Genomic DNA, 15,305 nt, shown 5'->3' with positions numbered 1-15,305 from the left:
TATTATGCAAATATGTAGTTTCAATGATACGTCGCATAAGAGATCTCACCAAAACACACAACTTTGGTGTAAAAAGGTTTTGCCAATGCGGTTATGAGCACATTATGGTTAATTTATGTGGTGAAAGCAAATGTGTCTACTATATGATGCACTGGTTAAATCTGTGTACGAGTAAGCACATATAATTTACTTAATGAAAGGTGATTTATGACTCCACAGCAGTCCACTTTATCCTAAAAGTACTGGAAAATTCAGTGCTCTGTAAACACTTGTCCAGTGCATCTGAGAAAGGAAGCAACAAGGTTTCTGGTGGCAGTATTATTTCAGGTTGAGCGAAGCTGGAGTGCACATGTGGGTTTTTTAGGTTAGAGAATTCCCTCCCTAGGCCCGACAAGACGCCTCCTGAGACGCGGCAGGGTAGGAGTAGGCAAAATGCAACAGGGAATAACAATATTAATGTGCTAATAGTAAACTGCAGGAGCGTCTATAGAAAGGTCCCAGAACTGCTCTCATTAATAAACGGTCACAACGCAATCCTAAACTCAGATTGGAATGTATACCCCAGAGACAGGCTGGACAGTGAAGGGGGAGGCGTGTTTATAGCAATAAGAAGTGCAATAGTATCGAAGGAAATTGACGGAGATCCGAAATGTGAAATAATTTGGGTGAAGGTCATGGTTAAAGCAGGCTCAGACATGGTAATTGGATGTCTCTATAGGACCCCTGGCTCAGCAGCTGTTGTGGCTGAGCACCTGAAGGATAATTTGGAAAATATTTCAAGCAGATTTCCCCACCATGTTATAGTTCTGGGTGGAGATTTTAATTTGCCGGATATAGACTGGGAGACTCAAACATTCATAACGGGTGGCAGGGACAAAGAATCCAGTGAAATTTTTTTAAGTGCTTTATCTGAAAACTACCTTGAGCAGTTAAACAGAGAACCGACTCGTGGCGATAACATATTAGACCTTCTGGTGACAAACAGACCCGAACTATTTGAAACAGTTAACGCAGAACAGGGAATCAGCGATCATAAAGCGGTTACTGCTTTGATGATTTCAGCCATAAATAGCAATATTAAAAAAGGTAGGAAGATTTTTCTGTTTAGCAAAAGTGACAAAAAACAGATTACAGAGTACCTGACGGCTCAACACAAAAGTTTTGTCTCAAGTACAGATAGTGTTGAGGATCAGTGGACAAAGTTCAAAACCATTGTACAATATGCGTTAGATGAGTATGTGCCAAGCAAGATTGTAAGAGATGGAAAAGAGCCACCGTGGTACAACAACCAAGTTAGGAAACTGCTGCGGAAGCAAAGGGAACTTCACAGCAAACATAAACATAGCCAAAGCCTTGCAGACAAACAAAAATTACGCGAAGCGAAATGTAGTGTGACGAGGGCTATGCGAGAGGTGTTCAATGAATTCGAAAGTGAAGTTCTATGTACTGACTTGGCAGAAAATCCTAAGAAATTTTGGTCTTATGTCAAAGCGGTAGGTGGATCAAAACAAAATGTCCAGACACGCTGTGACCAAAATGGTACTGAAACAGAGGATGACAGACTAAAGGCCAAATTCCTAAATGTCTTTTTCCAAAGTTGTTTCACAGAGGAAGATTGCACTGTAGTTCCTTCTCTAGATTGTCGCACAGATGACAAAATGGTAGATATCGAAATAGACGACAGAGGGATAGAGAAACAATTAAAATCGCTCAAAAGAGGAAAGGTCGCTGGACCTGATGGGATACCAGTTCGATTTTACACAGAGTACGCGAAGGAACTTGCCCCCCTTCATGCAGCGGAGTACTGTAGGTCTCTAGAAGAGCGTAGCATTCCTAAGGATTGGAAAAGGGCACAGGTCATCCCCATTTTCAAGAAGGGGCATCGAACAGATGTGCAGAACTATAGACCTATATCTCTAACGTCGATCAGTTGTAGAATTTTGGAACACGTATTATGTTCGAGTGTAATGACTTTTCTGGAGACTAGAAATCTACTCTGTAGGAATCAGCATGGGTTTCGAAAAAGACGGTCGTGTGAAACCCAGCTCGCGCTATTCGTCCACGAGACTCAGAGGGCCATAGACACGGGTTCACAGGTAGATGCCGTGTTTCTTGACTTCCGCAAGGCGTTCGATACAGTTCCCCACAGTCGTTTAATGAACAAAGTAAGAGCATATGGACTATCAGACCAATTGTGTGATTGAATTGAAGAGTTCCTAGATAACAGAATGCAGCATGTCATTCTCAATGGAGAGAAGTCTTCCGAAGTAAGAGTGATTTCAGGTGTCCCGCAGGGGAGTGTCATAGGACCGTTGCTATTCACAGTATACATAAATGACCTTGTGGATGACATCGGAAGTTCACTGAGGCTTTTTGCAGATGATGCTGTGGTGTATTGAGAGATTGTAACAATGGAAAATTGTACTGAAATGCAGGAGGATCTGCAGTGAATTGACACATGGTGCAGGGAATGGCAATTGAATCTCAATGTAGACAAGTGTAATGTGCTGCGAATACATAAAAAGATAGATTAAAAAGATAGATCCCTTATCATTTAGCTACAAAATAGCAGGTCAGCAGCTGGAAGCAGTTAATTCCATAAATTATATGGGTGTACGCATTAGGAGTGATTTAAAATGGAATGATCACATAAAGTTGATCGTCGGTAAAGCAGATTCCAGACTGAGATTCATTGGAAGAATCCTAAGGAAATGAAATCCGAAAACAAAGGAAGTAGGTTACAGTACGCTTGTTCGCCCACTGCTTGAATACTGCTCAGCAGTGTGGGATCCGTACCAGATAGGGTTGATAGAAGAGATAGAGAAGATCCAACAGAGAGCAGCGCGCTTTGTTACAGGATCATTTAGTAATCGCGAAAGCGTTACGGAGACTCTGCAGGAGAGACGCTCAGTAGCTCAGTATGGGATTTTGTTAAAAGTTTCGAGAACATACATTCACCGAAGAGTCAAGCAGTATATTGTTCCCTCCTACGTATATCTTGCGAAGAGACCATGAGGATAAAATCAGAGAGATTAGAGCCCACACAGAAGCATACCGACAATCCTTTTTTCCATGAACAATACGATCTGGAATAGAAGGGAGAACCAATAGAGGTACTCAGGGTACCCTCCGCCACACACCGTCAGGCGGCTTGTGGAGTATGGATGTAGATGAAGCTTATAATAGAGGAAATCAACTGCATTACAGTGTCTTTTAGTGCATCTGCAAGAAGCATAGCTCCAAAATTCGGTACAGAATAAATTTAATATTTTGTATTATTTGAGGTAAAACAATGGAAATATAATCTCTTACATTAATCTTTAAACTAACTTAAACAGCATTCAACACATCATACAAAACTCTGATATTGTACTTTTTCAAAATTACATATTGAAAAGATGTAATTGTCAGATGTCAAATATCTAAATATCACTTCTAGTTTTACTTGAGCCAGAACTGCATTTATAATGTGAGTACTGGATTTTTTTTTTAATAGTGCTCAAATCACACTTTTGCTCAAAATTAGTTTTTGTTATTTGGAAGTTTTCCATATATGCTTCTTTGGCTTTACATTCTCGAAATGATTTTTGGTCACCTTGAAAAGTAAGATTACATACACTCTTGTGTTGCTAAATTTATTTGAAGTTGTGCAGTCAGACATAAATTAACCTTCAATGACTATCATTCAGCATACATGTGAAGGACAAACATAGTTTAGAACAAGGTACCGACTGGTACTGTCGACATCTGAAGCACTGGACAATGGAAATACATATACTGCATTTGCAAAGTACTTCATGTAACAGAATCTCCACCTTACTGGTATAAAAATGCTAATAAGGACTAAAAATAATTTGTAGACAGCTAATGTCAACATACCACAACCCAAAAAACATCCACTACAGTAATATCTAGATTAAGATACGCCATCCTTCACATTTGAACGCATTATTTCTTGAGGTTATAATTTCCACCTAAAATTTTCAATGAAGATTTTGCCTACTTGTGGCTTACAATAAACAAGCAGTTTCAGTCCACAGATTCCAAACTCTATCCCGATTGTGATGCCACAAAGTCCTTTCTCATAGTCCATGTTTCACGTTGTGCTGGCCCATAAGAGCATAGAAAATAAACTGATATGAATTTCACTGACCGTTGTCTGCAATCTGTAAATTCGGAATCCACCGACACCAGTGCCACTGTGAACGCAACCTAAGCCACTGAGCCATATGAGCGCATCGTACGAGAAACAAATAGTTTCCAGAAAAGAGGAGGAGGAGGAGGAGAGAGGTGCAAACACACTAAAGTTTTAAGTCAGGCCTTCAATACGTATCTCAAGGGCTCACTTACTTAAGAGCACTGCCCAAACAGGCAAGAATCAGCTTCAGATTTTGGGCTGAAACACAGCTGTGTTTTGTCATTAAATAATTTGCTTTCTTTGGTCTTGGGTTTTGATGACCCACGTCATATGCCATAGCTTGCCTTCACAGTTGGTCACAAGTTTGTACACTTGTAAATGTTTATGAGTTCATAATCTGTAAACGTTATGAGTATGGTAATACATAGCCACGATACATAACATCCTTACCCTGAATACAGCCAGTATAATTCTTGTGACTTTTTCCTTTACTGAGTCACTCAGTATATCAGCCAAAATAGGAATTACATTGAATCTGTAAAAACAATTAGAAAGACATAATTTAAAATGTTTCTGAAAAATTTCCATGTAATGAGAAAAGTCAAGAGAGTAACTTACTTATTCATTTTTTCAGCAAGTAGTGGATTGAAAGTAAGTACCCATAGACAAAAGATGAGTTGGTACTGGACTTGAAAGTTTACTCTTCCTTGGAGCACATCAATAAGAGTAGAAATGCCATCCACAGACACAAATGCAAATCTGTACTCATCAATACGTAACATCATTTGCAGACAGCGAGCAACTGACTGCATATACTCATTGTTCTACAAAAAAAGTTTTTATATAAAAATATTTCATTTTCTGAATTATCATAAACCTGAACACTTTATAAAGCCAAGTATAACGAATGAAGTTACTATTTTGGTGCAATAAGGAGAAAAAATTGGAAACTAATGATGTTGAAGGTTTGGGACTCAAGATTTACAATAAAATATGCTAAGGTGATACAGTAATGGATAACATTAGCCATTTAAAACTCAAATTCAAGAAAGAACAGAACACACAGGGAGGAGAGAAAAACAAAGAACAATATCAGTGTAAAAAATGAAAATAAATAAATAAAAATCAGGAAACAAGAATTTTTAACTGCTTTGACAGAAACCCCAAAACATCAATGACGTGGATTAAAAAAAAGTGAAAGCATACCTGAGGGAAATGGAAATAATGGAGGAAGGAATAGGAGAAAGATTCAGAGCAAAAGTCAAAGGTTTCAAGGGCTTCCAGGAGAAAACAAAAGAAAAGACAGGTGCAATATGGACAGAAGAAAGAAGAGAAAAACATAGAAAGATTGAAAAATAACTGGAAAGACAGAGAGGAGAAAAGAAAGAATACATATGTTATTTCATGTGTAGGCCAAACCAATAAAAGAAAAATCATGTCGCTCACTATATGCATTTTGTAGATTCTTTCTTGTGTGTGGTTCTCTCTTGAATCTGGTCTCTGTATGGCTAATTTGATCATTTTTTGATAAAAATATATTGTTTAACTTTAAATGATGACAGTGGCCATTACATATTACTGTAAATACTACTTTGTCAATGGTATCAAAATCTTAGACCTTATGTAAATTTTCATCTTGTATAGAAAATCAAAACCTAGTAGCTGCATCGTTTAATAATTAAAGTTTACCCAATTTACTTGCTGAACATAATAATACATGGTACATCCATACCAATGATTCTGATATGTTTCACTATCTGTTAATAAGATCATGCAAATAATATGGTTTTTATATGTATTACTTTATATGATTTCTGCATTTTTGTATGAAATAAAAATGTGAGTTGTTTCAAGTTTACATACAGATGACTTGATCAGTGCAACAGGCAGAAGTTGTTACTGATTGTGTGTCTGAAGCCTGCAGCTGAAATGAACAAAACAAACCCGAATTTCCTCAGGATGCTCAGCTGTCGAAACAGGAGCAGTGCCAGATGAAGATTCCTCTGCTGCAGGTGTCGCATGCAAAGTCGCATCCTTTAGCGCTTCACTCTACAAAAATATAACTGCAGTCAAGCTCAAACTCTTCATGCCAGTTATTAGTGTACGGATTTTCTGAAGCAGACAGTTGACTAAGAGCCCAGCTAATGCCAGCTGTTAGTTGAGAGAGAATGAAGAACGATGAAAGACCAGGTAAGTTTGCACAAGCCATCATACCAAAATAATTTTAAACTGCTGAAGCAGAATTAGACTTGACAGGAAATACCACCATCATGTTTTAGTTGAAGTCCACATACAGAGAGTGTAGAACAACAAAGAATTGCAGAAATACTATATCAAACATAGTATTTCTTTAATCCATAGCCACAGACTCTATAACTGTAGAAACAAACTGACTAAAAAGCACTATTTTCAGGTGCAAAGCGATGAGGAAAGAAAACAGTAATAACATTTGTTTCATATTAAATGTCATTTGTTAGTATCCATCTGAACAATGCACAAAAAGCAGCACTATACAAAAGGAGTAAATATCACACACTTTTCCACTGAACTACAGGCTGATATAAGAAAGTATTTGATTAAGGTTGTCAAAATAATTTAATTTTGAGATTAATAATTCTGAACAAAAAATAAATTTTCAATGTCAGAATCAGAATCAAAACAAGACAAAAAAACTAATTTAGGTTGTTAATATGTAGCCACAAGTAACATAAATGAACACAAAAACATATTACAGTTTTATTATTTCATTGCATTACAAAGTCACTTAAATTTGATGATTGAAACAGTGCATTCACATTTTAAATACTGAATTAGATTCTTAATTTGAAGTCATGGAAATGAGGATGAAGTTCACACAACTTTTAAGGGCAATAACACAATTTACTGTTCTCATCCAAAATATCTCAAAATCTTCATATGGTTTAATACTTCGGCTATCACCTGTATAGTGATTTTGATGTCCCAAGCAATATTCTCTCTCAAATCTACATATTTCAATGCAATTTTATGAACAATATTTAACTTCAGCTTATTATTTTTATCAGTGTAGGAGAAATTTCAAGCAGGTCTAGTAAATTCTTGACAGATCTACTTGTTGATTTGCACCTTAACGATATTGGGAGATGTATGTTTTCATTGTATATAAAAAAATATCTATTCAATTTTTCTGCAGTTTTTAGACAACTTAGCTACAGCTGAGTGTAGTGGAATGAACTTTGTTTGACATTGGCAGTTTGCAACATTTGGTTTTTATCTTTAACTGTAGCTTGCATCTGAGCTCCACTTTCCCCTCAAGCTAAACCCCCAACCCCTTTTCCAGTACACCATACTACAATATACCTACAGTGAAATCTGATTACAAAAAACTTAAATGGAATCAAATCAAATTTCTATAACTGTTGTGAAATAAAAAAGTAACATAAGAAACACTAACAGTGAAGAGAGTAGAAGTACAGATCCATAAACTAAAGAATACTTACATTCTGTTTTAGCTGGTCCTTCAACCATGCAAGGTAGAACTGCAAGTCAGACTTGTCCATTAAGTCTTGGCTCCAGCAAGCAATCTTTGCTATAATTCTTGATGTCATATTTACTATGAAACCATCAGGTCTGTTGAGAAGATTCAGGAAAGGCCCCCAAACTGATTCCTTCTTTTTGGCACAATGCTCATGGAATATTTCAACACGTTTTCGATCTTCCTGCATAAACAAAATACATTAATTGCATTTCCTCATTCTTGTTGGTGGCTTATGTGGTAATTGCTGATTACTTGAAATTTGTTCACATACCTGCAACATGTCATCAATCATTATTAAAATATACTGAATTGTCTGATCTTTTGACACATGCCCCAGGAGGTTCAAAAATGTCTTGGCAGCCTGATTCCTATTGTCTTTCAGTAGCTTCTCACGAGCCTGAGCATCAGCATTATCAAATGCCACTATAAAACTATAGTCCTCTTGAGAAATCATTTGCGATCTAGAAACAACAAAAAATAGTACCCTTATAAAACAATAATGTGTGGAAAAATAATATTTCCATGGAAGCATAACTCACTTAAATGACATTAAATGTGTTAATTGACCATTACAGTGCCTGAATAACCCAAACAAGTATTTAATGTGAGATCACTAATGGATTTGCAGAAAGCAAAGGCGCTGGTGTTTTTTTGTGTAGGATTCGAATATTGTCTTATAATTTTGGTCATACTATGAAAAGGCAAACAGACATACACTGAGGCAATGTGCATGTTGGTAGATTCCATTCAGCTTAATATTAAGCTTTTTTTTCCTCAACTTGGTTGTGCATCTAACAGAATACAATTCACAATACTGATTTGGGGAAAATCCACACATTTGCATTATACCAGTTGAGAGTGCTCTTTTTAACAGCAAAAATGAAAGGCAGTATCATACATTGCAATAACCAGACAATTAATTGGGAAAATTACAGTTCTGTTAGTGGTGGGCATGACATGACATCCTGAGAACCTTTACTAAATGCCTTCTCTGAAAACCACATAGAACAGATAGTTAGGAACCCCACTCATGATGGAAATATATTGGATCTAATGGCAACAAACTGACCTAACCTCTTTAAGGATGTCCATATCAAAACTGATATCAGTGACCATTACAGCATTGTGGCAACAATGCTTATCAAAGTACAAAGGACAACTAAAACAAGCAGAAAGATATATATGTTCAGTAAACTAGATAAAAAATTTAGTAGTGTCATACCTCAATGAGGAACTTCAAACTTTCAGAACAGGGCAGGAGTATGTTGAAAAGCTCTGATTCAAGTTTAAAAGAATAGTTGACCATGCACCGGATAGATATGTACACACTAGAATAGTTCATAATGGGAGGGAATGTCCATGGTATACAGTCACTGTAAGGAAGCTTCTAAAGAGAGATTACTGAATAATAGATGTAAAACGAGGTGTAGGGCTATAGACAGAGAAATTCTGAACGAAACACATTTGGCTGTCAAGGAAGCAATGTGTGATACCTTCAATGACTACCATGGCATAATATTGTCAAGTGACATTTCACAGAACCAAAAGACATTCTGGTCCTATGTAATGGCTGTTATGGGCACCAAAGTTAGTGCCCAGTCTCTAATGAATGAGACAGAAATTGAGAGTAGCAAAGCAAAAGCTGAAATGCTTAACTCTGTTTTCAAATGTTCCTTTATGAAGGGAAACCCAGGAGAACTGCCCCAATTTAATCCTCATACCACTGAAAAGATGAATAAAATAAGTATTAGTGTCAGTTGTGTTGAGAAACAGCTGAAATCATCAAAATTGAACCAAGCTCCAGGCCCCGGTGGAATCCTTGTCAGATTCTATACTGAATTTGCAGTTGATATAGCCCCTCTTCTAACTATAATCTACTATAGATCCCTCAAACAAAACACTGTGTCCAGTTCTTGGAAAAAGGCACAGGTCACACCCGTCAACAAGAAGGGTAGTAGAACTGATTCATGAAACTACTGTCCAGTATCCTTGACATCAATTTGTTGTAGAATTTTAGAACATATCCTGAGCTGAAACGTAATGAGGGATCTTGAACAGAACGACCTCCTCAATGCTAACCAGCATGGATTTCAAAAACACTGAACATATGAAACCCAACTCACATTTTTCTCACATGACACACGGCAATCTGGCAGATGATGTATTTCTTGATATCAGAGAAACATTTGACTCAGTACCACACCTGTACTTATTGCCAAAAAAACGATCATATGGGGTACCAAGGGAAATTTATGACTGGATTGAGGACCTTTTGGTAGGGAGGAAGCAACATGTTATTTTGGATGGAGAGTCATCGTCAGATGTAGAAGTAACTCTGGGAGTGCCCCAGGGAAGTGTGTTGGGACCCTTGCTGTTCATCTTGTATATTAATAACCTTGAGGAAACTATTAACAGTAAAATCAGGCTTTCTGCAGATGATGCACTTATCTATAATAATGATGATGATGATGATGATGATGATGTTTGGCTTGTAGGGCACTCAACTGCGAGGTCACATCAGCGCCCGCAGTTATCTATAATGAAGTACTATCTGAAAGAAGCTGCTTAAATATTCAGTCAGATCTCGATAAGATTTCGAAGTGGTGCGGAGATTGGCAACTTGCTCTCAATGTTCAGAAATGTCAAATTGTGACCCCCATAAAATGAAAAAATGTATTATCTTATGACTATCATGTCAATAAGTCACTGTTGAAATTGGCCATCTCATACAAATACGTAAGTGTAACACTTTGTAGGTGTATGAAACGGAATGATCACATAGGTTCAGTCGTGGGTAAAGCAGGTAGTAGATTTCAGTTTATTGGTACAATACCAGTGAAGTGTAATCAATCTACAAAGGAGATTGCTTACAAATCACTTGTGCAACCAGTTCTAGAATACTGCTCAAGTGTGTGGGACCCATACCACATAGGCCTAACATGGGATATTAAACGTATACAGAGAAGGGCAGCATGAATTGTCACAGGTTTATTTAATCCTTGCGAGAGTGTCACAAAGATACTGAAGGAACTGAACTGGAAGACTCTTTAAGATAGCCGTAAACTATCCTGAGAAAGTCTGTTAACAAAGTTTCAAGAACTGGCTTTAAATGATGACTCTAGGAATATACTGTGACCGCATATGTGAATGGAACAGGAAGAAACCCTAATAACAGGTACAATGGGCCATAGCCTCTGCCATGCACCTCATGGTGGTCTGCAGAGTATAGATGGAGATACATAATATTTTTATGTTCATCACTTAAAAGAGATCATGGGAGAAAGCTATACACATCCACAATCTATAAAAAGTACGCCCTGTATGAGAGCAAGATATCATAAGAGCACACGTATGCTGAAGGTTTTTAATGCCAGAGCCCAATTCAGATGCTGTTATGAGTTCTCTCAATGACAAGTACACAAATGAAGTATTCCTGTTGCAAGCCCAATCCATGAGGTCATTAAAGACTAACACAAGCTCAGACTGGCCAAGGATGGACACAGCAAGATGCCACATATTTTTCAAAGGAACTATCTTGGGATTTTGATTCATTTATCATGTTCTAATACCAAGCATGCTTCATTTCCTGCTTACTTTGCTTGCTCCAAATTTCTGTGATTGCAAAAGCATTATTATGAGATCAGGAGATCCATGAGTAGATTTACTGTTGATAAATATCACATGTCCCACATATGCAATGTATTAAAAGTTCTAGAAGACAATGTGTGTCATCATCCATCTTCCATCACTGATTCAAATGAAAATACATGCTGATTATGCCTCCATGATCTCCATATTGCATACCATGAGCCAGAGGATGTTGATACATTTAAGGCATACTATCTGTCAACATTTTTTAAAAGCGTGTCGAAGACTACAATCATGAGCTTCCAATAAAGAAATTGTGGCCAAAGTTAAACATTAACGTGGAAGTGCACAACTAAAAATACTTGGAATGATGTGCGAAAGACATATGGAGAAAACTTGCTGATTCTGCATCAGAGTAAAAAAACTGGAAACAGACATTGCCAGTTCAGCTGAAGAGACAGTGAGTATGACAACAGTGAGTATTATGATGATGATGATGACAATTTAGGTTCTACACTCTCATTTTGCAGTTCTGAACAATCAAGATTTGATGGCTATTGTGGAGAGCAATAAGAAGGAAGAAACTGAGGTTAAGGAAGAAACTGAGGTCAAGGAAGTTCAACCCATATGAAAGATGACAACTAAGGCGATGGCAAATGTCTTCAAAATGGTAGTGCTGCATGGCAGTTTTTGAAGACAGTGATCCAGAAGAGGAGAGAAATTAAGTGTAAATTGAGGTTGAACATGTTCTTAAAACACTACAAGAACTTGCATGAGCTGAAATTGAAGAAAAATCAATGATCAATAATCTATTATTTTGTTTCCATGGTTCTTGGGTGTACTGCCAAATCCTATTGTTGAAAGTCAACAATATTTCACCAGAGGAGCATTATGCCATTATCAAGTGGTGCTCAATCATCATCATCTGATGATGCCAGGAGAGCTGTCTGCCAAAATATTGTGGTGTTTCGATAATCGAATTTGGCAGTACAACTGAGCATCATGGAAGCAGCATATAATCTTGGAAAGTTTGAGATCATATATCTAATAATTTGTTTGAGAATGATTTTATACTTTAAGAGTGAACCACATCAACTGCAACTGCTGAGTCTACTCTGAAAATAATCACAGAAACTGTGTTGAACACAGCATCACAAAAATCTTCTGAAGACTAGAAGCTATTTAAATTTCAAAATTTGAAATACAAAAACTTCATAAGGTTATTATATTGTACATGTCGAGTGTTTGTTTCTTGTTTCATCAATTACATTTGATGTTTTTATTTTCTTCTGTATTTAATTTAGTTGCAGGAAAAAAATACTGGTTGTTTTTAGTTGACATACTGTGTGACATAATTTTAGAAGAGTACCTAATCCAGGATTTAATATGTAAAATTTCTTCCATTTTACACAATTCCACTGAACATGGTATTTTCTTGGAGTGAATTGAGGTTTACCTGTATATGTTCTGAGTGTCTTAGCAGATATTACAAAGACCATTCTTTGATATTTCAGTCTCCATCCCTGTTGCTAACAATCTAGTGCTTATGAAAATTACATTTACCAATTTCTATTATTCTCCTCTCTAGAGAAATAACATACTCAATGCCACATGGAATAATAATAATGTTGCGGAGTAACTCATCTTTAAGAAAGTCTTCATTGCTCAAACACACTATAAGAGTGATATGTGGTGCTTACCCATGATCACCTTGTAGACATCTGCTTAAGGAGGCATTCTGACTATTGTTTCATAGTGTATTTACTCCCTCATGAATTATGTTGTAAATAATCCACTGCTATTCAAAAGAAACAGTGATATACATAAATATAACACTACATGACAATAATTAACAAAAACACCCTGGGTATTTTCAAGATAATGTGTGTTTGACCTCCAGCTTCATTTGATCAAGCTATAATGCGATGTGCAACAGCTCAATATGTGACAAAAAGATGAATGACTAATAAAATAAAATTATTTGCAAGATACATATAAAAATGTATTCTGCTGCCTTGTATATGTCAACTGGATCTTACAATACTATGGGCAGAGAGACTAACAGGTTTAACTGTATCAGGCAGGAGTACTGCTTTTCCTTGTTTTAACATTCTACTCATTTCTGATGAGCTCCTAATTTAGCATTAAACCATGCATGTCAGTATGTAAAGCAGAATTCCAGACAAAGGTGTGTTATATGATTTATTATAAGCAAATAGACTGCAAAACATCACAATTTGAGGTATAAACCTCTTCTCATTCTATGTCACTCAGGAAGCTTTATAAATTTCCAACAGTTTTCCATTTTAGTACATAAAGACTCCTAGCTGAATGTTAAGTACAAGATCTTCCCAAAATTCTGTGCATCTGTTACATGACTATAGCACTGTTTATTACAACATTCATATTTTACTTTATGCTGATAGCTAATTCCATATTCTTCAGACACTTGTCAAAAGATGAGAAAAAGTTGTATGTGATCTTGTTAAAACTGCATAAAACCATTTTAATTCCTGCACTCTGACAACCATTCCCTGCAAATTTACTGACATCTGATAATTTAAAGAATGCACTCAGTTACATGTTATTGTTCCTTATAACTGTCCGATTCATTTTAAAGAAATTCTGCTGTTTTTATAAGTGTTGAGCAATAATGCTGATACTCATGTGTAATTTCTCAAGGTGTCCGTTTAAAATGGCGGCAACCCTGGTGTGATGCATTTTGCTGGTTAATAGGAGGGAAAATATGTCATTAGATAGCTGTCACCAAAAACATTCACCATGTAAGAAGTGTAAATATAGCCACATCTGAAATCAAACATTATTTCTCAAACCTATTAAGGCTGTGAAATAAAGGATTTGTGACCAGATGCTGTCTCCTTCACTAATACTTAACTGAATAAGGGCTACATAATTTACCAAGCTCACTCACAGAAAATACAATTCTTGATAAGCATCCATGTTGTTACGTTAACCCTAATAAAACTATTAAATTTTTAAAAACCAAACAACATTCTCCACTTGAAATACTGATAAACAATCCATGTAATATAGACCTGACTAGTATTTAGACTTAGACAGTTTCACCCCATATACACAGAAAAGTTCCAAGAAAAGCATTGGACTCAATATCACAGCAATGCTTATAACAAAAGTAAAAAAGTATGATAAATGAAAAGCACTATATTGCTTATCTTCTACAGGATTAATTTATTGCATCAACCCGTTTCTGGCTTACAATGCCATCTCTGGACTTTATCTGACTATTGACGCCAAAGTAGTAAACAACATTGGAAAAAAAAAATGTTACACATCTAGATTGAGCCACAAACACAAAATAAATGACATCTTTGACAGTGCAGTGTAATTTATTTTAAAAGGTAAAAAGTTAAACAGTAGATAAATATAAAGGGAGCAAATGAAAATAAATTACTACTATACTCAACAACAGTGCCCATGTAACAGTTTACATTAAATAAAAAAATCAAATGAAATAAAACTAGTACTTGGTGAGACAGAGTCAAGAGGTATTAAACATGCGAAATGATGCAGAAACCATTAAAAGAAAGAAGTAACAATTGTAACTACAGAATATATGAAGTACATAGGCAGTCTCAATATATTAAATCAATAAAGACAGGAAAATGGAGGAATATGAAGGGACAAACTGTGTGGGAAGTTGGGGTTGGGTTGTTGTGGAGGAGGAGACCAGACAGCGAAGTCATCGGTCTCATCAGTTTAGGGAAGGATGGGGAAGGAAGTCGGCCACGTCCTTTCAAAGGAACCATCCTGGCATTTACCTGGAGCGATTTAGAGAAATCACGGAAAACCTAAATCAGGATGGCAGGACGCGGGATTGAACCGTCGGCCTCCTGAATGCAAGTCCAGTGTGCTAACCACTGCGCCACCCCACTCGGCGTGTGCATGGGAAGTAATGGTAAGAAGAGGGTACGTATTGAGTTGTGTTTGATCATTTCAGATTAGAACAGCACTGTGGGCTAGATGTTTGCTGATTTCCAGAGCTTCCAGCGGATTGAGTTTTTGGCCTTGTTTGCTAAGTGA

The 15,305-nt window shown here is 36.6% G+C and overlaps 1 protein-coding gene across 3 annotated transcripts in view; it reads right to left on the bottom strand.

Annotated features, from left to right (window-relative positions):
• Positions 1 to 15,305, bottom strand: part of LOC124596368 (V-type proton ATPase subunit H) — a 162,759-nt gene that overhangs the window by 40,989 nt on the left and 106,465 nt on the right. For 2 of the 3 annotated variants that reach the window (XM_047135476.1, XM_047135477.1), the window contains exons 4-8: positions 7,927 to 8,116; positions 7,618 to 7,836; positions 6,083 to 6,187; positions 4,757 to 4,962; positions 4,589 to 4,673 (exon numbers count right to left, since the gene is read on the bottom strand). In XM_047135476.1, coding sequence (XP_046991432.1) covers positions 4,589 to 4,673; positions 4,757 to 4,962; positions 6,083 to 6,187; positions 7,618 to 7,836; positions 7,927 to 8,116 — 805 coding nt within the window. The remainder of the gene's footprint in view (positions 1 to 4,588; positions 4,674 to 4,756; positions 4,963 to 6,082; positions 6,188 to 7,617; positions 7,837 to 7,926; positions 8,117 to 15,305) is intronic. The other variant, XM_047135478.1, reaches the window with a different exon arrangement.

The sequence above is a fragment of the Schistocerca americana genome, chromosome 2 (genome assembly GCF_021461395.2).
Source record: "Schistocerca americana isolate TAMUIC-IGC-003095 chromosome 2, iqSchAmer2.1, whole genome shotgun sequence".
Lineage (NCBI taxonomy): Eukaryota > Metazoa > Arthropoda > Insecta > Orthoptera > Acrididae > Schistocerca > Schistocerca americana.
The sequence above is the reverse complement of the archived record's forward strand: the minus strand, read 5'-3'. Positions and strand labels throughout refer to the sequence as shown.